Genomic DNA, 27,713 nt, shown 5'->3' on the forward strand with positions numbered 1-27,713 from the left:
CGACTTGGGGGGGGGGGGGAAAGAGAGAGCGCGACTGGGGGTGGCGGGGGGGGGGGGGGGGGGAGAGAGAGAGAGAGCGACTGGGGGGGAAGAGAGCTCGGGCGTGGGTGCGGAGGAGAAGCCGAGGCTTCGAGGCCTACCTGGAAAAACGGGGAAAGGTAGGAAAATTAATGAGATTAGATAAGTTAATTCATTTCTAAATCATTTTTTTTTAATTTTTTTAAAAACAATATGTGTTTTAAAAGCAACGTTTTTTTTTAAAGACGCAGAAAGCGGGAAAAAGAAAGGAAAAGTTTGGAATCAAGATGGCGGCGACTCACCTCGGTTCAGAATGATAAGGCCCACCCACACACGCACCAATTGGCCCGGCCGCACGCGGCAGCAAGCCGCCGTACGATTGCTCGACCAAGGTCACACTGTCGCTAATGAGCGGATAATGAGCGGAATGTTGAAGGTTTTTGGGATACCGCGGGCGTGATTTTAGCCCGGCCGAAACGTAAATACGCTTAAAACCGTCTCGGAAGCGTAAGCTTTCTTTGGAGGTAACGCGCGCATAGGTACGCCCTGTAACTTTCGAGCGCATAGCCCGCCAGACGCACACGCGATGACTGACAGAATGAGACAGATCGACCGATTTATATATATAGATATAGATGCCAGCAGTTTCAGGGGAGCCCAGGGGCACTTCCGTAAGCTCCTGGCACCCGACATTCATAAGAATATAAGAAATAGGAGCAGTAGGCCATTCGGCCCTTCGAGCCTGCTCCGCCATTCAATGAGATCATGGTTGATCTCCTGCCTCAACTCCATTCACCGGCCCTATCGCAATATCCCTTCATGCCCTTACTAGTCAGAAATCTATCGACTTCTGTTTTGAATATACCCAATGACTGAGCCTCCACAGCCCTCTGGGGTAAAGAATTCCAAAGATTCACCACCCTCTGTATGAAGAAATTTCTTCTCATCTCAGTCCTGAATGGCCTACCCTTTATCCTGAGGCTGTGGCCCCTGGTTCTAGACTCCCCAGCCAAGGGAAACATTCTCCCAGCATCCACCCCATCAAGCCCTGTAATAATTTTGTATGCTTCAATGAGATCCCCTCTCATTCTTCTGAATTCAAGAGAATACAGGCCTAGTTTACTCAATCTCTCATACGAAAGTCCCGCCATCCCAGGAATCAATCTCGTGAACCTTCGTTGTACTCCCTCTATGGCAAGTATATCCTTCCTTAGGTAAGGAGACCAAAATTGTACACACTACACCAGGTGTGGTCTCACCAAGGCTCTATATAATTGGAGTAAGACTTCTTTACTCCTGTACTCAAATCCTCTTGTAATGAAGGCCAGCATACCATTTGCCTTCCTAATGGCTTGCTGCACCTGCACATTCACTTTCAGTGACTCATGTACAAGGACACCCAGGTCCCTTTGAGCATCTGCATTCCCCAATCTTTCACCATTTAGGAAATACTCTGCCTTTCTGTTTTTTCTACTAAAGTGGATAACTTCACATTTAACCACATTATAATCCATCTGCCATGTTCTCGCCCACTCACTGAGCCTGTCGAGATCCCCTTGAAGCCTCTTCACATCCTCTTCGCAACTGACACTGCCACCTAGCTTTGTGTCATCAGCAAATTTGGAAATGTTACATTTAGTCCCCTGATCCAAATCATTGATATAGATTGTGAATTCCGGCCCACGATTTCCGTGCGCTCGATGCCAGGAGCGCCAGAAAATAAACGAAGTTGACCTCTCGTCATCCGCCGGGGTCAGCTCAGTGAGGTGGAGGCACAGTCAGTGCACGATTCACTGCAATCCCAGCACCACTACTCCTGGGCCAGCTCTCAGTTTCAAAGTTCCTTCTTGCACTAGTGAACCACTTCTACAAAAGGTCAGCTACAGGGACACCAAGGAAACTTGAAAACTAGCTTCTGGGATGCATGTCTATTGGGATACACTGGCTGGCTGTAAAGCTTTTAGTCTTCATGGGCCACACAGGTGCAACATGGATTCTTAGTAGCCACATATAATGTATAAATCTACTATATCCAGCGACTTGAGCACAAAAATCCAGGCCGACGCTCCAGTGCAGTACTGAGGGAGTGCTGCACTGTCGGAAGTGCCATCTTTCAGCTGAGACGTTAAACCAAGGCCCCGTCTGCTCTCTCAGGTGGATGTAAAAGATCCCATGGCACTATTTCGAAGAGCAGTGGAGTTATCCCCAGTCTCCTGACCAATATTTATCCCTCAATCAACATCACTAAATACAGATTATCCGGTCATTATCACATTGCTGTTTGTGGGTGCTTGCAAATTGACTGCCATGTTTCCTACATTACAACAGTGGCTACACTTCAAAAGTACTTAATTGGCTGTAAAGCACTTTGGGACGTCCGGTGGTCGTGAAAGGCACTATAGAAATGCAAGTCTTTCTTTCTATGTTGGCATTAATTTGCATACTTTTCAACGTGCCAATGCTGGCAGATCTTGGTATCGGATTTAGGATTCAGTCACCAATGAGGCAACCACACTAAAACCATCCCATTCCAAAGTCCCAGGCACACAGAATCCAAACGGAATGACCAGCGAGTAAAAAATTGAAGCTAAATGGGACTGAGTAACCTGGGCTGGATTGCCAGGGTTTGAAACCTGCGTACCACCCAAGAGCTGTAATCTGGACACCCCAGGATTGGGTTACCTGGACTTGGGTGCCAGATGTGGCCCACGGGTCGCAGGTTGGACTCGGTCGATGGTACGCCATTAGGGGTATATTCTTGCTAGAGTGAAAAGGGTCTGATAAAGGCACATTTTGTATCATGACCCAGTCTTACCTGGACATTCCTATTAATGCTGACAGCAGGAACAAACATGCCTTCCAAATTTTCAAAGGCTACAGGGCCTTGCTGCACATTGTTGATGTAAAATGAGAGGATGTGCTTGTTTAGGTCCAGGAGAACTCCAACTGTTGTACCTTTACAAATCCCACCTTCTGTCCTAGAATTTGTAAAAAAAACTCATTTTATTCAAGCCAACACAACTCTTTTGATTCAATTAAACAAGCAACTTTCTTGTCTGACATTTCCATTAATATACTGCATTGAGATTACAGTGTGACACAATTACAAGAGAGAAATATGTTCTAAATGTGCCAATTAAAAAAAAAAGACAAATCCTGTTCATGATATGGTTTCTCCATTCTATGAATAGAAGTGCCTTGCACGTACTATTAGGATAAATAATCCTGGAGCATCAGCAAAGACATTTAAGACATTTCTTGACTGAGATAATGCAGAAGCTGTAGCAGAAATTGTGTAGGTCCTACCACCATGCTGAAGGTGCATGTTCAGTGTACAACAGATGAGGAAATTCAGACTTGGAATGATAGCTGGTGGAAAGTCATTACCTAAAGGCTAGGTATGAGAACATACAGTCATATATCCAGTGTAGTGGCGCTTCTTAGTTTCCAAACAGGCAGCCACTGAGCTGTGGGGTTTTTAACAACGAGTAGACGCGTGTCGAAATAAAACGTTCCCAAACGTAGCTGTGTCTTTTAAACTGTTTACTATAACACTTAACAAACGGAATTACAAAGCAAACACGTATAAACGAACACGGTCAAAAACTGTACTGCTCCAAACCTCACAACTTCTGCCTCCTTCAACCACGTGCAGTTTAAACTGTAAAATGGCTGCACCCATGTGTGGCTTAGGGACTGTTCCATTGTGACAAGAATGAAGGGGGTGTCTCGGACTATACTACTGGAGCAAGAAAATAGGGGTTTCTTAATACAATAAGTCGGTCAGGTAAATTAACTGTATTATGCCATTTGACCACTATTTTAAAGTATTTTCTTAAGCTTTTATGGCTCTTACATTCCGGCCCCTAATTGACTAGGCACACGAAGCATATCAATTACTCAAACATTAAGAGTCATAAACTAATGAGTTCAACATATTTACAATATAAGTGTCCACTTTTTTCGTTCGGGAGCCTTTCACGCTGCTTCTTGTAGCAGGCAGAGCTTTGTGATCGGTCTTTCCAGGGTACTGGTCTTGGTTTGCAAACAAACGCGACGAACGACGCCTCTGGAGTCTGGCATGGTCTTAATTATTTTTTCCATCAACCAAGAATTTCTAGGGGCTGAATCATCCACAATTAAGACAATGTCTCCGACAATGAAGTTCCTCTTTATTTTGGACCATTTTTGACGCTCCTGTAGCAGAGGTAAGTATTCTCTTGTCCATCTGGTCCAGAAAAGGTCTGACATATACTGAACTTGCCTCCACTTCCGACGGGCATACAGATCTTCCTTTTTGAAGACTCCCGGGGGCATGGCTGGCTGTGTTTTCAACAACAGGTGGTTCGGAGTCAGGGCTTCGAGGTCACTGGGATCATCTGATGTCTTAGTTATCGGTCGGTCATTAATGATGGCTTCGACCTCGCACAGAACGGTTTGGAGTCCCTCGTCGTCAAGCGCTTGCTGCTTCAGTACAGAACTGAGTAGTTTTCTTATGGTGCGTATCTGTCTTTCCCAGACACCTCCGTGGTGGGATGCAGCCGGAGGATTGAAGATCCACTTAATTCCTGTTTGCATCATGGCTTCCTGTATTTTAAGCTGATTCCAACCTTCAATAGCTTCCCGTAGTTCTCTCTCCACTCCGACGAAATTAATGCCATTATCAGAACGCATAATGGACACCTGTCCTCTTCTACAAAGCGCCGCAAGGCGTTAATACAGGAATCAGTGTCAAGCGTGTGTGCCACCTCAATATGAACAGCTCTGATGGTCAAACAAGTGAAAAGCACACCATATCTCTTGACAAGGCTCCGTCCTCCCTTTCCCTCGAAAGGCCCGAAATAGTCCACCCCTACGTTTGTAAATGGGGGCTTGTCTGGTAACAAACAGTCTTCAGGCAGGTCTGCCATTTTCTGCTCCCCAGCTCTAGCATGTAACCGTCTGCAAACAATGCATTCAGAGAGTATTTTTCTTATTACGGAATTAGCTCCCGGAATCCAGTATCTTTGTCTTAGCTTCGCAAGCACGTGACTCCTCCCACTGTGTCCAATACTCTGGTGTATATGCTGAAGAAGGAGGGTAGCAACCCGGAGGTCCTTAGAAAGGATAGCAGGATGCTTGGCCTCCTCTGGCATAGCAGATTTGTTTAGTCTCCCTCCCACCCTCAGTACTCCATCTTGCAGTGTAGGGTCCAGCTTGTAGATATGACTACCCTTCTTGATTGGAGTATTTCGCTGTAGAGCTTCGATTTCTTCTGGGTATCTTTGTCTTTGACTGAAGTGAACTATCTCCTTCTCAGCCTTGGCCAAATCCTCCACGGTCAATGAATTCTTGCCCAATGTGGTCTTGTGATGATGCGTATACTGCTGTAGAAGCATTCTCTGCTTATCAGGGTTACTTTCAGACTGACCGATAGTGGCTCGGTACTCTTTTCTCTTACCGCTCAGGTGTAGCAGCAACTCTTTCAACCTTAGAAACCATGCAACTGCTTTCCTCAACTGGTGCCATCCTGAGAAATGGTTAACAAGCTTGTTCACTGTGTCAAAGTTCTCTTTCGTATTTATGAGATTTACTGTGACTGATCTCTTGACTTCGACGTCGTCTTCAGCAATCTGACTTGGCATATCTGGTCTTTCTGGCCATGATCTCTGTTTCCAGCAGATAACTTGGGCCTTGTATCCAAGTTTCACTCCTCATGAAGTTTTCAGCCTTCAATCCTCGTGAGGCTTGATCTGCTGGGTTTAATGAGGTGTTTACGTACCTCCATTGAGATGGTTGTGTAGCTTCTCTAATGGATGAGATTCTGTTTGCTACGAAGGTCTTGAAGCGTATCTTCTCATTCTCTATATACTTCAGCACAGTCGTGCTATCCGTCCAGAAGACAGATTCTTCTAATGGGAGCTGTAACTCTTTCCGCATCACCTGGTCAACTTTAACTGCAACAACCGCTGCCGTCAATTCCAGTCTCGGGATGGTGACCTGCTTCAGCGGAGCCACCCTGGATTTCCCCATGAGGAAGGCACAATGTTTCTGGCCCTGTTGATTTGTCAGCAAGAGGTAAGTAGCCGTGCCATAGCCGTCCTCACTGGCGTCCGAGAAATGATGTAGTTGAGCCGTCTTTGTAACTCCAAAACTCGCGGGCTTGATGCATCTACTGATGTTGAAGCTAGAAAGTTGTTGCAAATCTGTCAACCATCTGTGCCATCTCTGAGCTTGACCTTCTGGGATATCTTCATCCCATCCTCTCTTGTCTCTACACAGCTCTCGTAGCATCAGCTTCACCGGCAGAATGAGTGGTGCCAGGAATCCAAGAGGGTCGTAGATGGAACTGACCACGGAAAGAATCCCTCGTCTTGTGGATGGTCTTTCGTTCACCATTATCCTGAAGTTGAACGTGTCTGACTCGATGCACCATTGTACACCAAGAGCTCTCTCGATAGGAAGGACATCGTGGCTCAGGTCCAGATCTTTGACTTCAGTGGCTCTTTCCTTTTCTGGAATAGAAGCTAGAACTGCTCTGCTGTTGCTTATCCACTTAGTCAGATGGAATCCTCCATTCGAACACAGAGTTCTAAGGTCTCTTGACAGTGCGATGGCATCGTCTTCTGTTGACACGGACTTCAGACAGTCGTCGACATAAAAGTTTCTGAAGATTGTCTCCACAGCCTCTGATGGTGCTTTGCCTTTGCCATCTTCTGCAGTTTTTCTGAGAGCGTAGCTTGCACAGCTGGGAGATGATGTGGCTCCGAACAAGTGTACGGCCATTCTACATTCCACCATCGCTTGACTAACGTCGCCATCTGGCCACCAAAGGAAGCGCAGAAGATCAGCATCTTCATCAGGGATTCTAACTTGGTAGAACATTGATTCTATGTCTGCCATCATGGCAACGAGCTCTTGTCTAAACCTAGTCAAGATGCCAATGAGGGTATTAGTAAGATCAGGACCTTGAAGCAGCTGGTCATTCAGTGAAGTTCCTCTGAATGAGGCGGCGCAGTCAAACACTACACGGATCTTTTTCTTCTTTGGGTGATACACCCCGTGATGAGGAATGTACCAGACCCTTCCATCGTCTCTGTTCAACTGTTCCTCGGGCACCTTTACAGCATAGCCTTTCGCTATGATGTTTCTCATGAAGTCTTTGTAGTCTTCGTGAAAGTCAGGGTTCTTGTTCAGCTTTCTCTTTAGACTGATGGCGCGTTGCTCTGCTATGCGGCGATTGTTCGGCATCTTCGCGGTCTGTCTTCTCAGTGGCAAACCAATGTGATAGTGGCCATCAATGAACTGTGTAGACCTTGTCATCAAACCCATGAACTGATGGTCTTCTTGTGACATCTCTGTCTTTTCCTCACAGCTGCGTTCTGAGAAGTCTGCGTTGAACTGCTGGATCAACAGCTCTTCAATGCTTGCGATAGAGATGCGATTAACTGTGACGTTTTGTCGTTCCTCCTCGTTCGACTTGTGGCCATCATCTCTCCTTACCGGTCCATTGACTACCCATCCAAGGGCTGTCCTGACGGCGTAGGGTCCGTCATCCTTGCTGTTTATCACCTGCCATGGCTCCATAGTTTTGTAGGCATTGGTTCCAATTAATAGGCCAATTTCTGCTTCAATGTATGGGAGACGCACCTTTTCTAGGTAAGGCCATCTATCCACATCCTTCTGCAGGGCTAGGTTCCCTATTCTAACAGGAATCTCCCTCTGTGAAAACATTAGGCAGGTCTATGAAGTCCTTCTCTTCAAGTCCACACACTTCTAGGTCTGACAGGATATAACTTTACATTGACTTCTCATGACCCATGGTGCGTAATAGGATTTCTGTTCTTCTGCCTCTAACGTTCAGCTGTCGCATGAGTGATTCTGTGCAGAACGTTGCTGAGCTACCTGGATCCATGAAGGCGTAAGTCTCCACAAGCTTCTCGCTCCTCTTAGACTTGATCTTTACTGGTACGATGGCAAGAATACAGTCACTGTCACCGGCCCCAGTGAGTCCACAAGTCTCTGGTTCTAGCGACACCAGAGCACTTGAGACAACCTTCTCGTCGGTATTGTTTTCTTCACTCTTCTTAGAGACTTGTTCTTCTTTATGGATATGCAGCAGACTGGGATGTTTCCGAGTGCACTCTCTGCATGTTGTTCTTTGCTTACAGTTTCTACTCAGGTGCCCCTGAGAGAGACATCCAAAGCATAGGCTGTTGCACTTCAGGAATTCGATTCTGTCCTTATGTGGCTGTGCTTTGATGTCGCTGCAGAAATCCAATGTATGATTCTTCTGGCAGAATAAGCATGGCTTCTGAAAGGCATTAGCAGGCGTCACTGTGCTGCTCTTTTTGTGAGATGAGTTCTGGGGCCTTTCTTCCTCGGCCTGGGTGACGATAGTTGCAAAGCTGCTTCCCCTGGAACCACCTTTCCTGAGAGTCTTTGATTCAACGGGCTTGGCTTTCACTCTTCCATCGGTGGTCGGGCTGACGTCTTGGATGTTTCCAAACAATGGGTCCCTAGCAATTTTAGCCTGTTTGTCTATGAAGTTCACTAAGTCTGCAAACCTGGCTCTACCTTTCCGTCTCTCCATTATCTCAAAGGCTGTTCTTCTCCATTGTTCTCTCATCCTGTAAGGAAGCTTAGAGATGATGATTCTCAGTCGTAGGATTGTCCATCTCTTCCATGAATTCAACATCCTCCATGGTGTTGCGACATCCTATGAGGAAAAGAACATATGCGTTCAATGCCTCTCCGTCCTCCGATCTGATCTGTGGCCACTTGGTAGCCTTTTCGATATATGCAGTGGCTATCTTCAGCTCGTTACCATAGTGCTCCTGCAGCAACTTCCTGGCTTCTATGTATCCCCGGTCCGGTCTCATGTGTTCACAGCTTCTGACCAGGTCTTGTGGCTTACCACTGGTGTACTGTCCCAGGTAGTACAACTTATCACTGCTGCTCTCTGTTTTGGAGTCAATGGCTTGTTCAAAGGATCTGATGAAGGGCTTATACTTGAGTGGGTCGCCTTGGAACACTGGTATGTCTCTTTGAGGGAGTCGAAACAGATTCTGTTGTTTTACAAGCATCTCTGTAATTTCGTTCTGACGTTGCATCACTCGGTATAGGCTTCTCCCTGTGTCTTCAGGCCTCTGGTGGTCATCAGCAGGGTCTAGTCTAGACCGTCTGACGTCTGGGGTAGCATCACGTGCTCCTGTTAGTGGAGAGGCCACTCTTCCACGCTGTAATGCCAGGGGATTGCCTTCGGGCTCTGTTGTAACTCTTGAAGGTGCCCTGGATCCAACTCTATGTGACGGCGTTGACTGGCAGTGGCTCCCGCCGTCCCGTGAGCCTTCATAATCTTCGTACGCACTCAACCTGGCGTCTGAGACCTCGATAGCTGTTTTTATCTCCAGCTGTTCTTTCTTTGCCTGCACCTGGGCCCGTTGGGCCTGCAGTTGGGCCTCTTCCCGTTCAAGAGCTTGCTTCTCCGCTAAAGATGCTGCGCGCGCCATCAACGCCGCCCGTCCGGCCTCCGCTCTCATGCGTCGCGACGAGCTTGTGGTAGAAGCGACTGACCTGCGTCCAGAAACAGAGCTACCTTCTTTTCGATTTTTGCTCGGTCTGGCGGAAGTCTCTGAAATGCTATCGTCTGGTCCGACTTCATCGTCAACTTTATCTTTCTCTGCTGTATCAGCGTCTTGACGAATCTTTAACATCCACTGTTCCGTGGCCTTGATATAGTCCTTAATGCTGGTTGATTTAAGATCAAACCAGTTGTGCTGATCAGCGTTTCCCTCTTCTTCAGGCAGAAGTGCTAATACATCTTCATTGAGTACATTAAATTCTTCATGCAGCTTGGAGAAATCGTAATACATCATGTCTTCAGCTTTCTTAATATTAGCATTATCTTCCATGAGACGATCGATTATCTTCATTTTTCCAGTTATCTGAGCTAATTTAGCCTTCCTTGCACCTATGCTTCTATGTAACTTTTCTTCCATTGCCTTTGGGGTGAGCTTTATTTCTCTCTTTTGGCCAGCAATCTTTCTGGCTGATGGAAGCTCCTGGCTCCGTAAGGCCTCGGCCATTTTACCCGCAGCTCTTATTTAGCTTCTCAATAGAATGAACAAAGCAAGTAGCAGTCACTGTACCTTCGCTTTCTTATATTGTCGTCTGGCTCCGTGACCATTCGGGTATACGTTCGCCGACGATTCCGTCCCTTCCTTCTTAGGGAGCTAGTTTTTGACTAATGTAGTGGCGCTTCTCAGTTTCCAAACAGGCAGCCACTGAGCTGTGGGGTTTTTAACAACGAGTAGACGCGTGTCGAAATAAAACGTTCCCAAACGTAGCTGTGTCTTTTAAACTGTTTACTATAACACTTAACAAACGGAATTACAAAGCAAACACGTATAAACGAACACGGTCAAAAACTGTACTGCTCCAAACCTCACAACTTCTGCCTCCTTCAACCACGTGCAGTTTAAACTGTAAAATGGCTGCACCCATGTGTGGCTTAGGGACTGTTCCATTGTGGCAAGAATGAAGGGGGTGTCTCGGACTATACTACTGGAGCAAGAAAATAGGGGTTTCTTAATACAATAAGTCGGTCAGGTAAATTAACTGTATTATGCCATTTAACCACTATTTTAAAGTATTTTCTTAAGCTTTTATGGCTCTTACATCCAGGGTTCGGTGGCTACCACGATAGGGTTGCATAGAGGCGAACTGTTACTGTTGAACCTTTGTGTCTCCAATTGATGGAACCACCATTTAATAGGGTTGGCACATGTTCCTACCATGGTCAGATAGATGGTGGCGATGCATGCACACAGTTTATGGTGAGCTATGTTACTCACCATGCCATTCACTAGGAGTTACCCATAACTGATAACCACCCAACCAAGAACTCAAGTTTGTCAGTTGACTATAGACCAACTAATGGCTACCTGCCATGGGAGATGGGGAGTGGGAAGGTGGGGAAGGAGAAGCTAAGCAGGCCCACTCTGAGATGAAGATGACTCCAAGATAACGTCAGGCAATGGAAGACTGGAATCATCAACCCTTTGTGGCAGATTGGGTGATCCAATACCTGAACCAGGGAGGTCCACAGTACTCCAAGATGCTGTTTATGACTAATCAGCCAGCTTCACTCATTAATGGGACCTGGAGGGGTAGATCTGCCAGAGGCTGGGATTCCTCCCAGTCATCTTTGGGTAACCTTCTGCTCCTTGATGATTGCACAGCTGGTCCTGACTACAGATTGTACATGACATTGCTTAGCTTCCTGCCACTTGGTCAAGGTACTGAAGGGCTGCCAGCACATGTGAAGCCTACATTTTGACATTTGGATTCACTTTATCCCAAAACATATTACTGTTCTAAATCCTAGGATAAAACATACACTTATGACGTTTTACAGGCCAATCATATCCTTTACATTTCAATCAAGCTACAGAACTGTTTCTGATCAAGGGCTATGGTCGTGCAGTGGTTACGGTACTGGACTAGCAACCCAGAAGTTATGAATTCAAGTCCCATCATGGTAAGTGGTGAAACTGACTCTTAATGCCCTCAGGGCAACTCTAGGTGAGCATATCCCAAGAACAATTTTTTTTTTAAAGTCCCAAAAAATTGTTTGTAATTTTCATAGTGATTTAGTTCTTAAACTACTGCAGCAGCTGAATATTTTCTTTGCCCCACCTGAAACTGGTAACTGCATGGGGTGATTTGGTTGTTGAAGGTTTTGGAAATATCGCCACACTGTAAAATGAACCACTTACCGATTTGTGTGGGAATTGCCGTGCATAAACCAACTGCGGTTGTTGTCAACATACATGGCCCAGGCCTTATCATCCTTGCCCAACATCATATCCTTCACTAAATTAATTCTTGCCACTCCAAAAGCAGGGTCAGGGTGGTTATCATAGCGATCAACAGATAGTTCCCAGTAATGGATTCCTTTGGAGAGTGCAACAGATCCCAGCACAACACGATCATCGTAACTGTTACATGTAACGGTCAGGTTATCATTGGACAAAAGGATATCCGGATGGGCAGAGCTGGGATCAAAGGTGAACCAAGCCACTGAAATGGAATAATAGAACAGCAATTTCAAAATAATGAGAAACATATTCTGACAGACCCTTCCCACCCAGAAGACTTGTGCAAGGTTGTGGAAGCTCTTCAGTACCTTGACCAAGTGGCCACTCTTCATATGTGAGCATTGACAGGGGGTGGCGGGGGAGGGAAAGGAGGGCCATCTTAGCCAAGCCCCAACTGTCCTAACTTGACATCTAAACACCCAGAATTTCCAGGAGGGGGGTCACTGGATAGCGTGGGACACCTGACTGACTATACTCTTCCCCAGCCCCAGCACAGGGGTGGCGAGGCCAACTGTAGCACCCAATTGCCCCACCCCCAGCTTACATCAGCTAAACATCCAACTTCAAACTTTCATAGAAACATAGAAGATAGGAGCAGGAGTAGGCCATTCGGCCCTTCGAGCCTGCTCCGCCATTCAATGAGATCATGGCTGATCATCCAAATTCGGTACCCTGTCCCTGCCTTCTCCCCATATCCCTTTAGCCTCAAGAAATATATCCAACTCTTTCTTGAATATATTTAATGAACTGGCCTCCACCGCCCTCTGTGGTAGAGAATTCCACAGGTTCACCACTCTCTGGGTGAAGAAATTCCTCCTCATTTCAGTCCTAAATGGCTTACCCTTTATCCTTAGACTATGACCCCTGGTTCTGGACTCCCCGGCCATCAGAAACATCCTTCCTTCATCTAGTCTGTCCAGGCCTGACAGAATTTTATAGGTTTCGATGAGATCCCCTTTCAATATTCTAAACTCCCGTGAGTATAAGCCCAATCTACACAATCTCTCCTCATACGTCATTCCTGCCACCCCAGGTATCAGCCTGGTGAATCTTCGCTGCACTCCCTCCATGGCAAGAACGTCCTTCCTCAGGTAAGGCGACCAAAACTGCACACAATACTCAAGGTGCAGCCTCACCAAGGCCCTGTACAACTGTAGCAAGACATCCTTGTTCCTGTACTCGAACCCTCTTGCTACGAAGGCCAACGTACCATTTGCCTTCTTCACCGCCTGCTGCACCTGCATGCTTACCTTCAGCGACTGGTGCACAATAACACCCAGGTCTCTTTGCACTTCCCCTTCTCCCAATCTATTGCCATTCAAATAATAATCTGCCTTCCTGTTTTTGCCACCAAAGTAGATAACCTCACATTTATCCACATTATAGTGCATTTGCCATGTTTCTGCCCAATCACCCAACCTGTCCAAATCGTACTGGAGTTTCACGACATCCTCCTCACAGCGTACCCTCCCACCCAGCTTTGTGTCGTCTGCAAATTTGGAGATATTACATCCAATTCCCTCGTCCAGATCATTTATATTGTGAACAGCTGGGGTCCTAGGACCGATCCTTGCGGTACCCCCACTAGTCACTGCCTGCCACTCGGAAAACGACCCGTTTATTCCAACACTTTGCTTTCTGTCCGCCAACCAGTTCTCTATCCAAGTCAATACCTTGCCCCCAATCCCATGTGCCTTAATTTTGCACGCTGTATGGCTTAGTGCTATACTGGGTGATGCTTTACTAGGGGAACTAGCAGAACATATTTTTAACAAATGGCTTTATTTATCCTTTGAACAGGTCATGACCCCAGCAACCAGTTATAAAGCAACATTGGCAGAGGCCTGTGATTTGGTCACTTGCCCATTCTCTTGGGGCTGCAGGGAGGTCCTGATATAGGAGGCAAACAATTTTAAAAGATGAATATAGGGGAGCAAAGAAACAAAGGTTGAGGTAAGGTAAGCTTAATTGTGAAAGGCTGAAAGGGGTAAAAGGGCAAGCTATGCACTAAAAGTATAGCAATCTTTGTTATTCAAATGACTCTCTATGAGAAGAAATTCACATGAATGTCTGTAGCTGGCCACGCTCATAAAACAAACCATTAAACTTGGAAGTCAGTGATCTCAAAAAGTGCACAAATCTCTTCCCTTAAAACTATACTGTATGAAAACTCTGCCTCACTCTACTTTTGCTCTTTTGCATTGGCCTCCAACCATTTGAACAGTAAAAGATCAAGGAAGCAATGAAGGAGGAAATATATAGAGGTATTACTTGAATAAAAGTTACCCTTTCAGTAAGCACCTTCTCTTTCTCCTTGACTTCACCTTCCCCCACATCCCACAGACAGAACTTTAACATTTCAGTAATTAGCTAACTCTGCATTTGAACCTCTGCAAGGGAGAGAATTCCTCAGGCAAGCTTCATGTGAAGCTTCCTTGCTGGTATTCTATGGCAACTTTTCAAATTCATATAGAATGCCGAGATGCACGTGCAATAGCTCTGTAGTTCTTGGTCTACACATGGAGATCTGACTTAAGCATTAGCAACTCTTGTAGTGTTGTGTTGGTCATGGTCTTGTAGACCACTGACTGTCCAAAGTTGTAGAAGATGGAATAAGCTATCTTCATCATGTCGATGATCTGCATGGCTTTAGACTATACTGAGGACAGTAGAGATGAGCTTTCTCTGAATCCTGCTAAGCAGGGAAATAATATTCCATTGGTCGGTAGATATAAGCTTTGACGTTGGCAATTGTGATAAATCATTTCTATTCCCCTATCAGCCATCTTTTTCACCTATTTCCTAAACATAGTTCCATTATGATTATCAAACCAACAAGCTAAAAAAATTTCAGGAAATCTCCTAACAGATGAATTCCACAATAGGTTAGAACTGCTGGGACCCAGCTTTTAAATTCCAGCCCAGACTGATCAGATGAAAGTCTCCACTTTCTGCTGCTTGTAAGGGTTGCATGTGAAATGAGTTGGGCAGTCTCAACCTAACATACAACACAAAACTGCCTACAATTTGGCCCAAATTAGCAAACTCATTCAGGGAGGTAATTATTCTAGGAAAATAAAGTTTCATTGGTTTGGTATGGTATGGAGTTTAAACCATGCTGTCAAGGCAGAATAAAGGCAGCTTTATTCAATATCTGGCTATATTCTCACTGAATTGCACTGTTTGATCAAAGTGACAATAGGTGGCAAAAATAGAGAAAGATTCTAAGCCCCTGTCTTGACATCCCTAACCTTGATGAATAGAAAAACATGGTAACCAAGAATAGGAGTCAAATGTTAAGTGCTGTGCCTTAGTAATAACTAGATAGTCATGCCTTCCTTAGCAGACACCAATTCACTGCCTTTAGCCACCAGCCACACAGAATAATCTCAGCCTTTGGTGCACAGCTCTGAGAGCCTTCTGAATCGGAGTACTCGGTAGTGAAGCAGATTAATAACATGACCCCCTCCCTTGGGGTTCTGAGATGGTTTCTGTTAACTGGGACACTGGTGCTAATAATCAGCTTTCTGTCTGCTATTGGGTTGTATTAAGAGTCTCAGAGTTACAAAGACCATCGACGTAATAAAAAAACTGTCTACTAGCATTACTGCGCCAGCTTAGACAGTTGTGGTATTGCTTTCAGGTCCGGAGAAGCCATTTACAGGCTCATTATCTTCTATATCCATTCTTTACAGATGTATAATTCTAACTACCCTTTAATAAGAACATAAGAAATAGGAGCAGAAGTAGGCCATTCGGCCCTTCAAACCTGCTCCGCCATTCAATGAGATCATGGCTGATCTCCTACCTCAACTCCATTCACCGGCCCTATCGCCATATCCCTTCATGCCCTTACTAGTCAGAAATCTATCGACTTCTGTTTTGAATATACCCAATGACTGAGCCTCCACAGCCCTCTGGGGTAGAGAATTCCAAAGATTCACCACCCTCTGTATGAAGAAATTTCTTCTCCTCAGTCCTGAATGGCCTACCCTTTATCCTGGTTCTAGACTCCCCAGCCAAGGGAAACATTCTCCCAGCATCCACCCTATCAAGCCTTGTAATAATTTTGTATGCTTCAATGAGATCCCCTCTCATTTTTCTGAATTCAAGAGAATACAGGCCTAGTTTACTCAATCTCTTATACGACAGTCCCACCATCCCAGGAATCAATCTCATGAACCTTCGTTGCACTCCCTCTATGGCAAGTATATCCTTCCTTAGGTAAGGCCACCAAAATTGTACACACTACTCCAGGTGTGGTCTCACCAAGGCCCTATATAATTGGAGTAAGACTTCTTTACTCCTGTACTCAAATCCTCTTGTAATGAAGGCCAGCATACCATTTGCCTTCCTAATGGCTTGCTGCACCTGCACATTCACTTTCAGTGACTCATGTACAAGGACACCCAGGTCCCTTTGAGCATCTGCATTCCCCAATCTTTCACCATTTAGGAAATACTCTGCCTTTCTGTTTTTTCTATTCCATCTGCCATGTTCTCAGCCACTCGCTGAGCCTGTCAAGATCCCCTTGAAGCCTCTTCACATCTTCGCAACTGCCACCTAGCTTTGTATCATCAGCAAATTTGGAAATGTTACATTTAGTCCCCTCATCCAAATCATTGATTTAGATTGTGAATAGCTGGGGCCCAAGCATCGATCCTTGCGGTACCCCACCAGTCACAGCCTGGATCCCTGATAAAGACCAGTTTATCCCTACTCTTTGTTTTTTGTCTGTTAACCAATTCTCAATCCATGCTGGTATATTACCCCCAATTCCATGTGCCCTAATTTTATTCACTAACCTCTTGTGTGGGACCTTATCGAAGGCCTTCTGGAAATCCAAATGCACTACATCTACCGGTTCCCCTTTGTCTACTCCACTCGTTACATCCTCAAAGAACTCCAATAGGTTTGTCAAACAGGATTTCCCTTTCATAAATCCATGTTGACTCTGCCCAATCTTACTATTAGTTTCTAAGTGCCCAGTTATTGCATCCTTTAATAGATTCCAGCATTTTCCCAACTACTGATGAGGCTAACTGGTCTGTAGTTCCACGTTTTCTCTCTCCTTCCTTTCTTAAATAGCGGGGTTACATTTGCTATCCTCCAATCTGCAGGAACCGTTTCAGAATCTATAGAATTTTGGAAGATGACAACCAATGCGTCCACTATCCCAATGGCCACCTCTTTCATAACCCTAGGATGTAGGTCATCCGGTCCTTGGGATTTATCGAATTTTAGTCCCATTAATTTTACTAGTACTGTTTTTTTTTTAACTAATAATTTCTTTAAGTTCCTCATTCTCACCACACCCTTGATTTGCTAACATGTAGAGAAAGGACAGTGACTACCTTGGCTACCACATAATGGAGCTGACTGGTACTGTAAAGTACCAAGAGCGTAGGGATGGGACTGGTGGTCAGGGAGTCTGCTTCACAAATGGCTAGATCACTAGTGGCAGGCAGCTGTGTGATAAGTAGGCCTTTTCTGTTTGTCCTTAGAATTTCAGAAGCTAAAACACAAACTATTCCTCCGATGGGAATTTTATAATCCTGTGAGACAACAATGATCTCAGCTTCCACTAAAGCTAAAGTAGGGCTCTGGCACGGAGGTTCTTTTCAATCTACATTTCAGTGCTTCAATCCCAGTACCTTCAGCTGTAAAGCTCTGAATCTTCCAACCTGTTTTAAATTACCTGCATATATTTTGTGATATACATTTGCTTTTTGTTTGTTTAAAGACATTTGCAAATGAACTTATTTTAGGAGCATCCACCTTACTTGCTACATCCTTTTTGCTCTTGCTTTACTTCATTAAAACACAGTATTTTTTGACAATTTATGCATTTTTCAACTTATTGCTGAGATTTGACGTGCCTAGAGATTGTGCATATGAAGCAAACAGTGAACACTTGTGGAATTCATGCATTAAAGGTGCCGAACTCTTGTTAGATCAGCACGGTGGCATAGTGGTTAGCACTGTTGCCTCACAGCGCCAGGGACCCGGGTTCGAATCCGGCCTCGGGTGACTGTGCAAACTCCACACACATTCTCCCCGTGTTTGCGTGGGTTTCCTCCGGTTTCCTCCCACAGTCCAAAGATGTGCGGGTTAGGTTGATTGACTATGATAAATTGACCCTTAGTGTTAGGGGGATTAAATACGTGGGGTTATGGGGATAGGGTGGGATATGTGTTGGTGTAGGGGTTACAGGGATCGGGTGGGATATGTGTCGGTGCAGGCTCGATGGGCCGAAATGGCCTCTATCTGCACTGTGGTTCTGTGATTCTGTGAAGTGTGTTAAAAATAGCACAATTATAGATTTCTTTTTTTAATTTTTTTTTTAATAAAGTGAATTGGGCTAGCATTGAGCACTTTAAGAATCTGGCTTTAACTTTTAACAATTGTCATCTTTAGGAAAAGAATAAAAATGATCGTTATTTATTGATTTGCTAACATGTGGAGAGAGGACAGCGGCTACCTTAGCCACCACAATGATTCAATTGGGAAAAACCGATGCACATTTTAAAATACATTAGCTAATTGAGCTAGTGAACTGAGTGACAGAACTTAGGTTGGTACTAACTTCTCATAGCAAATACTTTGGGGAAACTGCAGAAAATAAAACCCAACAGTTAGTGGGACTAACTGAATAGCTCTTCCAAACAGCCAGCACAGGCACGATGGGCCGAATGGCCTCCTTCTGTGCTGAATCATTCTATGATTCTACTTAAGATTATTTTACCTTTGACAAATACAAATTGATTCCAAATACACTCAACCGTGTGTGTTTTTGGTACATTTTAATATTAACATTAATATTAATTTTCCTTTCATTTACTTTGACGGGCTACTTCAAGTATGCAGAAGTTTAAGGAAGATGCAAGAATCGTGATAAGACTGAGGAGCAAGATGTGAATCAAGGTTATTCCAAGGTTTGACTCAAGACACAAAACCAGTGGCTGAAATTTCCGGCGAAGATATAACAATTCAAAGATAATGCTGCCAATGTTGATAGATACATCAAATACAATTGCACAAAACAAAAGGTATTAATTTTGTAATATTAAGTTGGTATTGGCCATCCCTCACCCTCAGATGTCTGCAACACAACTGTTTTACTGTAAGGTCCAACACCTGCTGAGTTAAAGGCTTTTACTCTTGCATTGTAGGCACTGTTGAACTGAAGTCCATCTACCGTGCACACAGTTTCTTTGCCAACATACACCTCCTGAAAGTCCAAGTATACTAGCAGTTAGTTAAGAATGTGAATGCATGATCAGGACTACAGTACTTCAGACTTTTAGTTTCCTTGTTGCACACGTGGTATAGCAATACAAATCACAATCACCATATAATACAGAACATCATCTGCTGACTTAAGCCAAGAAATTACTCTGCAATAATCACATCCAAATGCTTAAAGTGTTCATACGACGTTTCTGTCGGCTGTTTTAAATAGAGGCGTTAACCCATTTTAGTTTCAGCATTAAGTGGTTGTACATTAATATTGCAAACAATAATTTCTAGACAACCTTTCTTTTTAAAATCATTCTGTAGTTTTTTTTCCCCCAGAGTTGTGCTCAGTTACAAATGAAGTACAACAATTAATTTCACTCACTCCAGTCAGAAACAAAGAAATTTAAACATTAAAAAACAAAATAAAATGCATTCTGGACCTCCCATTTGTAGTGACTTCATGTTCTTATTGTCCTCCTTCAGATGGAGATAAATTAACCCGAGCGTGGACAAAGCATGCTCAGCCTAGTTCTTCACGCATTTTGCAGAAGGGTCCCGAAACAGGTGCGGGATCCTGCTTTGCATATTTAAATTGATCCAACAGTGATTTAGCGACCACCTAGAAATGGCAAGGACCAATAAGGTTGCCGGCACAGATCGAGTACAGCACCTCACTCAGAAATTGGTATACGTTGTGCCTGTTTTATGTCTGAGAAATGGGAGAATACCAATTTTTACCCGTAAGCTTTTCTAGTGCTCGGTTATCAGTTAAATAAAGTATTCTCTGGGGGTCCCATGACTAATTTTCTCTCCATCACAGAGCAGCCATTTCAATCTGACAATAGACAAATCTAAACATTAGTTAGGGGTTACATTACACACACAACCCATTAGCATGAAAGTCCAAGACATTACTATGGATTTCAGTGGGAGTTACTTTATTTTAGGGGTTTATTTGCAGTCAGTCTGTACTCTGGGACAGTCAGTATGGTTAATGTGGTGAAATCCACATTGAACAGTTAATAATTGTTGCATTCACAGCAAGTTTACTGAGTTGATGACTGGAAATAATACATGAAAGAGCTAAATTTCCATGCATTCATAGTCAATGTGCAGATAACCTAGTATTACAGGTGGAATACTACATTGGCTACAGTGTGTTATTAGGCTGCAACACAGACGTGTTGATAGGACGTCAAACTGCAAGAGCAATTTATTAACATCTCAACCCAGAGGTGTATCTTGGCCTTGAAACACAGCCTAGCCTTTGTTACTGTATATAAAGTACACGAGCTGGAGTTATATGGGAAAGGTTTATTCCGTTTTCAATAAGCTTTGTTTGCCTGTAGTGGGTTTGTTAGAATACAGTGACAAACAGTTTTGCAATCAAACCATGCAATGACAGAAGATTTTATTCTGCTGATATTACAGGGGCATGCAACACTGAATACATTACTTATAATAAACGTCAAAACGAGTGCCATCTTCAAACACGTTCAGCTCATGACCTGAAATATTACTATCTAATTAACAGTAGCATGCATAGAGCTATGATCATTTTCTAACTTTGGGGGATAAAGACGACAAAAATTATATTATGGTCAACAATAACTGGCCTCAAATTTGGAGTCTGTATACTGTTGTTTTAAGACAAGAACTCATGCTGCATGGAAATGAACTCATTAGTAATGTGAACTGGGAATCAGCCCAAGGCAAAAGCTCGCTATATAAAAACCCCATAATTCCAGAAGATTATAATTGGATGTTTAAAAGAGAATAAAGTTGATAGATCTAGTTAGTGAATGATCCTAATGGCTCGGTGAACTTATCCAGCAGGGTAAGGTTTCCTCGGTGTGTTGTTCATAGTGAACTCAAATTCATTTTTAAAGAAAGCATTTACGATTTCTCTACAAACAGCAACCAAGGGAAATCTTCCCATAGTGAGCAGCTGAGCCAGATGCACTAGGTCGATTCCAGATTCAATCACCAGTTCCTGCTCTGATCTCAGCTGAGTTGGCACCCTTAGGACAGGCATGGGGGAAAAATCAGCCAGCCTTTCCTCTCCTGACAGCTATCCAGTGATCCCTGTGGATGGTGGGTGAGGACAGGTCAAGCTCAGCTGTGATGGTTCTGTGGTAGAATAGCCAGCTGACTCTCTGTCACACATGGACGATGACCCGTGAAGAGAGAAAAAAGTCTTACATTTCTATAGCGCCTTTTACAAGCTCATCGCGTCCCAAAGCGCTTTGCAGCCAATGAAGTACTTCTTGAAGTGTAGTCACTGTTGTAATGTAGGAAACAGCAGCCAATTTGCACACAGCAAGGTCCCACAAAGAGCAATATGATAATGACCAGATAATCTGTTTTAGTGATGTTTGTTGAGGGATAAATATTGGCCAGCACACTGGGGAGAACTCCACTGCTCTTCTTCAAAATAGTGCCATGGGATCTTTTACGTCCACCTGAGGGGTCAGATGGGACCTCGGTTTAACTTCTCATCCGAAGGACAGCACCTCTGACAGTGCAGCACTCCCTCAGTACTGTGCTGGAGTGTCAGTCTGGATCATGTGCTCAAGTCTCTGGACTGGGACTTGAACCCATAACCATCTAACTCAGAGGCAAGAGTGCTACCCACTGAGCCATTGCTGACACTTAGGAGGAGCAAACGACCCAAGATCACTTCGGCCCCATGGAACCATACTCCGACAAGGAGTCAGCATCTTCAGGAGAGGAGAGAAGGGAGAAAATTGGTGAGACAAAAAATCTATTTCATAGTTTCTTTCAAACATCATGATAAAGGGACTACTTTGCTAACTTTCAAATTCAACGTTCACTTAACAATTCAGAAAATCGATTTGTTCTTTTCAGTTGCAAATATATCGTGACTATATGAAAAGTGAAATGCTTACTTGAAACTGTCCACCATTTCCATCGTCAAGCTCTAGGATGTAGCCTTCGATCTGAGTCTGGTTGAGTGGAGGTGCCTTCCATGCAAGTGTGGCATTGTTGTTGTGAGTACAACATTTCTCCAGTTGTAGTATTGGCACAGGTGGCACTGCAGAAGGAACTAAACACATCTCAGTCTAACTCTGCCTTTATACAATAGGATTAATAAAAAACCTACAATCAGTTCCCAATTTCGCAAAAATCTATATTTTTAGAATATGGAGATTTGAAATGACATCAAGGGGTTAAGTGGGCAAAAGAATTTACACTATCTTCAACTTTATCCATCTATTAACCATATGGACAAGATGGATAAAGCAGCAACCGCATTCTAGACCTTTTCACAACCAAACCTCCCAAGGCCTCACACAAATACTTGCCTATTTTTATTTTATTTCTATAAGCATGGAAAAACTAGTAATAATGATAACAAATGAAGAAGTGAATGCACTAAAGCTTAAACACAGTTTATGTCCTGTAAATTATCAGTGATAAAAATCACAATAAATCAATTGGGTAATATATGGTTGTTACTGAAAAAATGGAAATTCAAATGTCTTTCTCTGCAAGGGTTAAATGGTTCAGTAACTTTCAACAATAGTTGGAAGACATGAGGGACAATTGGTGCATTAGGTTAAGCACTCTGCTCTTTTTCCTTTGGACCTGAGAATTGCATTTATACAATGCCTTGTCGCATCTTAAGAAATGTCTAAAAGCATTCACCATTACATAGGGAAAGAAGGCACCCAACTTGTAACAGCAAGATTCCACAAAGAGTAGTGAAATGCATGACCAGTTAATTTGCTTAATTGTGGTGCTTGAGGGATGAATGTTAGCAAGGGCACTCACTGCTCTTTTTCCAGTAGTGCTATGGGATCTAGCCAAACAGGCAGACACAGCCTCGTCTGAAAGGCAGCACCTCCAACAATGCAGCACACCTTCAATCTATTATACTAGTGTCAGCCTTAAATTTGTGCTCAAGTCCTGGAGACTGTTTCAACCATCAACCTTTTGACTGAGGAGAGTGACACCAACTAAGCCGCGATGACATTCGAATAATCAAACATATGTCTTTTTGCTCAATCAATTGTCTGACATGTGGAAACCCATCACCATGCACAAGTCTCCAAAACAAGCTTCTGAACAACCCACACAAAGGCTCACCAGACTGATTCCTAGGATGGGGGGATTGTCCTATATGAGGAGAGATTGAGTAGACTAGGCCTATATTCTCTAGCGTTTAAAAGAATGAGAGGTAATCTCATTGAAACATACAAAACTCTTACAGGGCTTGACAGGGTAGATGCAGGTAGGATGTTTCCCCTGGCTGGGGAGTCTAGAACCAGGGGTCACAGTCTCAGAATAAGGGGTCAGCCATTTAGGATTGAGATGAGGAGAAATGTTTTTACTCAGAGGGTGGTGAATCTTTGGAATTCTCTACCCCAGAGGGCTGTGGAGACTCAGTTGTTGAGTATATTTAAGACAGAGATTGATAGATTTTTGGATATTAAGGGAATCAAGGGATATGGGGACAGTGCAGGAAAGTGGAGTTGAGGTAGAAAATCAGCCATGATTTTATTGAATAGCAGAGCAGGCTCAAGGGGCCAAAAGGCCTACTCCTGCTTCTATTTCTTATCTACCCAAGTCCAGAGAGTTTAGGCATAGATTAGCAAGAGCCAAGGTTCAGGGACCCCAAAAGTGAACAGGGATATTGCTGGACTTTAAACAGCTGAAATCCTGCAGTTTACCAGCAAAGATACTGTACAATTCTGCCTGGTTATCCAAGTGTGATCTACTACCACTTTGACTTGTAGGATTACCTGGAGCCAAGTTGGAAGATTCCCAGCTCTCATTGATAGGTTTACTCTTCCAGGTCCCATTAATGGGCCAAACTGGCTGGTCAATGATCAGCAGTGTGCTGGAATACTGAGGACCTGCCTAGTCCAAGTATCTGATTACTGAGTCTGCTATGCAGAGTTGATTCGGTTCCAATCTACCATTGCTGGATATGTCACCATGGAGCCAAAGAAACCCTAAGGAGACATTGCTTAGCTCTCCTCCAAGGTGGGCAGTCAAGTCAGGTCATGCACAAGGTGGTTGAGCACCTATCTGAAATGCTCAAACTCCAAAGTTCAATTTGCCCTGATGATGGCACGGACACTTAGGCTAGAATTTTCTTTACCTTGGCGGGTCCGGTGAGGCGGCGGGTCCCGACCCCGCTGCTGGCTCCATCCTGCTGCACAGAATGAACTTACCTTAAGTTAAGCCTATTAAGCCCGCCCAGCACGTTATCCAGCCCAATTAGATGGAGTGGGTCTGGTGACGTCACACATGACGCGTTTTAAGCCGGGATCCGTAAAGGGACCCTGGCCACATTACATTTTAAGTTCAATCTAACATAATGGGTGTTGACTCTTTACTGTACAATCATATAATAGAAGTTATATATGAGTGACAAAGAAATATTTAAAAATAATTAAGTAATATGACCATCTACAATTACGATCAAGAACATAATTTAAAAAGTACATTAATTGGAGTTATTGGTGCTTTAGTCACAAATCAATAGACTTTTGTATTGGTAACTGGTACAAATAAAAGATGTGTGTGTATAGGTAATATAAAAAATTAAGCAGATTTTAAATGTAATTGTGAAGGGATGGATTTATAATCTTATGCAAGTTCAGCGGAGCAGCTGCGGAATCCCTGACAGTGTAAGTGGTGCTTACAATGTGTTTCTGGGATTTCTGCAGCTTTTCCGTTGAAGTTAACAATGGATAAGTGAGAAAACCTCTGCAGAAATTCAACCTAAAGTCTCAGACTGAAAAATTAAATTAAGTCATATTCAGGGACTGAAAGCAAATTGAACCAGTGGAATGAGTGATGAGAATGAAATTGTTACAGTTGATGATTTGGTTTAATGTGTAACTGGACAATCACAAGTATACTGTGAGAAAAACCTGACCAGAAACAACAAAAATTTATTGAAATGCTTTATGTAATTTTTCACAGTGCAGATCAATTCACTGCATTTACTATTCAGTTGGAAGGCAACAGCTGAGGATGGCCAGTGAAAATTAACATTTACCAGTAGCTTTTCAAGTACTGTAGAACAGAATCTCCAACAATTTCTTAGCTGATGTAATCAACATATTTTTATTTTGGTTTGTTTTCCATGCTGTCAAGTAATCAGCTGGAGCAATGGCCACGGAACTCCCGCCTCAGGTTGACAGACGTGGTTCCCGAGCGGTGTGAATCCTGTGGCCGTGCAGGGAAATTTAAAAAGTACCTCAATGATTTCAATTGGGTCGCCTGCTGCTGCAGGTCGGGTTGGCTCCACGCTGACAGATGCAACCCGCTGTCAAAAAAACTTTCCCACCCATCCCACCGATTGCGCCCACTACCACCATGGAAAATTCAGCCCTCAAGTTCTGAAACCCCTCAGGAACTAGCTGCCACCTGACTTGCACATTTGCCCCTGCCAATATGTGTCCTCTCATCCAAAAGGAAAGCCATACCAATCCACAAGAAGGGACAGAATTTAGGCCCCAGCACAGAGAGAACAGTATTCCTATTGTTACTTAGGCCAAAGCTCATGGCTGCCAACAGTTTCAGAGCAAATTGTTTAATGTGGGATATTAATGTCACTGTTCAGAAACAGAGTTTCTCTTGATGGCTCGTACAAAAGAGGTGTAGCTCTTGAAATTACTGGGGCTTTCGACAGGTTCCCAACATCAAGAAGAGTTCTTTTGACTTCCCCCCCTCGTTCTCCCACCCCCATATCCAGCACAACTTGGGTAGAGTGCACCAGAAGCACACTATCTGAAGGTATCTGAAACTGTATATGCGGGTTCAGTTCATTACTATGACCCCTAGTGTTTCCCTGGCGCAGGAACCCACCCCCATCCCGCAATGGGCTTACAGCCAAATTTGGGGGGGGGGGGGGGGGGTGATGGCAGGGAGGAGTAATCCCTGCTGCAGGCAGCATAAGGTTGCTGGCAGTCTGCTGGCTTCAGTGTGTGTCTGTCAGGCAGGATCTAGGAAAAATGAGGAGAGGCATCACTCCTGCCTCATTACCATCCATTTGAATGCTTCTGCTTCTACCAGGGTTTGCACCCCCCACCCACCTCAAACACCCAAAAGTGCACATGGCGCATGTAAATAGGGACATACCTGGCTTCTTCCCCGAGTCAAGTGCGCAGAGGAATAATGGCCCTCATTAGTCCTGTGCAATATCACAACCAAGGCAGCATCACAAGCATTGCTTGCCTTTCACATTCTGAAAGTGGCAAGTAACATTCACGCCACACAAGTGCCATGCGATGACTATCTCCAACAAGAGAGTCCAACCACCTCCCCTTGACATTCAACGGCATTACCATCGCCGAATCCCCCACCATCAATATCCTGGGGGTCACCATTGACCAGAAACTTAACTGGACCAGCCACATAAATACTGTGGCTACAAGAGGTCAGAAGTTGAATATTCTGTGGTGAGTGTCTCATCTCCTGACTCCCCAAAGCCTTTCCATCATCTACAAGGCACAAGTAAGGAGTGTGATGGAATACTTTCCACTTGCCTGGATGAGTGCAGTTCCAACAACACTCAAGAAGCTTGACACTATCCAGGACAAAGCAGCCCGCTTGATTGGCACCCAATCCATCACCTTAAACATTAATTCCCTCCACCACCAGCACACCGGGTCTGCAGTGTGTACCATCTACAAGATGCACTGCAGCAACTCCCAAACCCGCGACCTCTTCCACCTAGAAGGACAAGAGCAGCAGGCACATGGTACCTGTAACATCATCACTTCCAAGTCACCCATCCCGACTTGGAAATATATCGCCGATCCTTCATCATCGCTGGGTCAAAATCCTGGAACTCCCTCCCTAACAGCACTGTGGGAGTACCTTCACTACAAGGACTGCAGGGGTTCAAGGCAGCTCACCCCCACCTTCTCAAAGGCAACTAGGGATGGGCAATAAATGCTGGTCTCGCCAGCGACACCCACATCCCGGAACAAATTTTTAAAAAGCTTTACATAAAACACTCTGCTTCCACTAGTTTGTGATTATCCTAAATTTGAGCCCTCTTGTTACCATCGCTTCAAGCCGCATGTTGACAGTAGGAGCCAAAAAACTCCAACTTTACCTTTAAGAGAAATACTTTGGAAAAAGTATTTGAATCAGGCATAACTCAAACTTTGTGTGTAACAAAACCTTTACATGTACAACAGTTTGTGAATCTGAGTGCATCATGTCAAGTTTTTGGCATACTTTGGCTAAGTAAACCAAAAGGCCCCCTATCCTTGCAAAAATTAATCTAAAGCCAAATTGCATTATTGCTTCACACAGTGTTACTTACTTTTCATTTGAATAAAGTCCAGTTGGTGAATTGACTGCAGTAATGGGCCATTGTCGAGCGTCAGGTCAAATTCAGGATTTATTTTGGGTTCTAAAGCTCCTTTAACCCACTGCTCCTGAGACACTTGCACACGCTTGATTAAAGCATCTGAAATCTAGAATCATAATACATTGTTAACTTTTAGTGAGTTTTTGGATTCAAATTTGTTTCAGATAAATGCTCAAATTTGTAATAGGTATAGGATGGGGCAATTCAGCTTATAGTTGAAGAACCATTGGTTT

The 27,713-nt window shown here is 44.1% G+C and overlaps 1 protein-coding gene across 2 annotated transcripts in view; it reads right to left on the minus strand.

Moving 5' to 3' along the window:
* Positions 1-27,713, minus strand: part of trim67 (tripartite motif containing 67) — a 75,326-nt gene that overhangs the window by 29,481 nt on the left and 18,132 nt on the right. Inside the window, exons 5-9 of one of the 2 annotated variants that reach the window (XM_085996753.1) lie at positions 27,433-27,586; positions 22,028-22,173; positions 18,972-19,110; positions 11,778-12,081; positions 2,834-2,996 (exon numbers count right to left, since the gene is read on the minus strand). In XM_085996753.1, the coding sequence (XP_085852879.1) occupies positions 2,834-2,996; positions 11,778-12,081; positions 18,972-19,110; positions 22,028-22,173; positions 27,433-27,586 (906 nt within the window). Of the gene's footprint in view, positions 1-2,833; positions 2,997-11,777; positions 12,082-18,971; positions 19,111-22,027; positions 22,186-27,432; positions 27,587-27,713 lie in introns of both variants that reach the window. The other variant, XM_085996752.1, reaches the window with a different exon arrangement.

This window comes from Somniosus microcephalus, chromosome 9 (assembly GCF_052327205.1).
Source record: "Somniosus microcephalus isolate GS21.2 chromosome 9, FLI_Smic_1.0, whole genome shotgun sequence".
Classification (NCBI taxonomy): domain Eukaryota; kingdom Metazoa; phylum Chordata; class Chondrichthyes; order Squaliformes; family Somniosidae; genus Somniosus; species Somniosus microcephalus.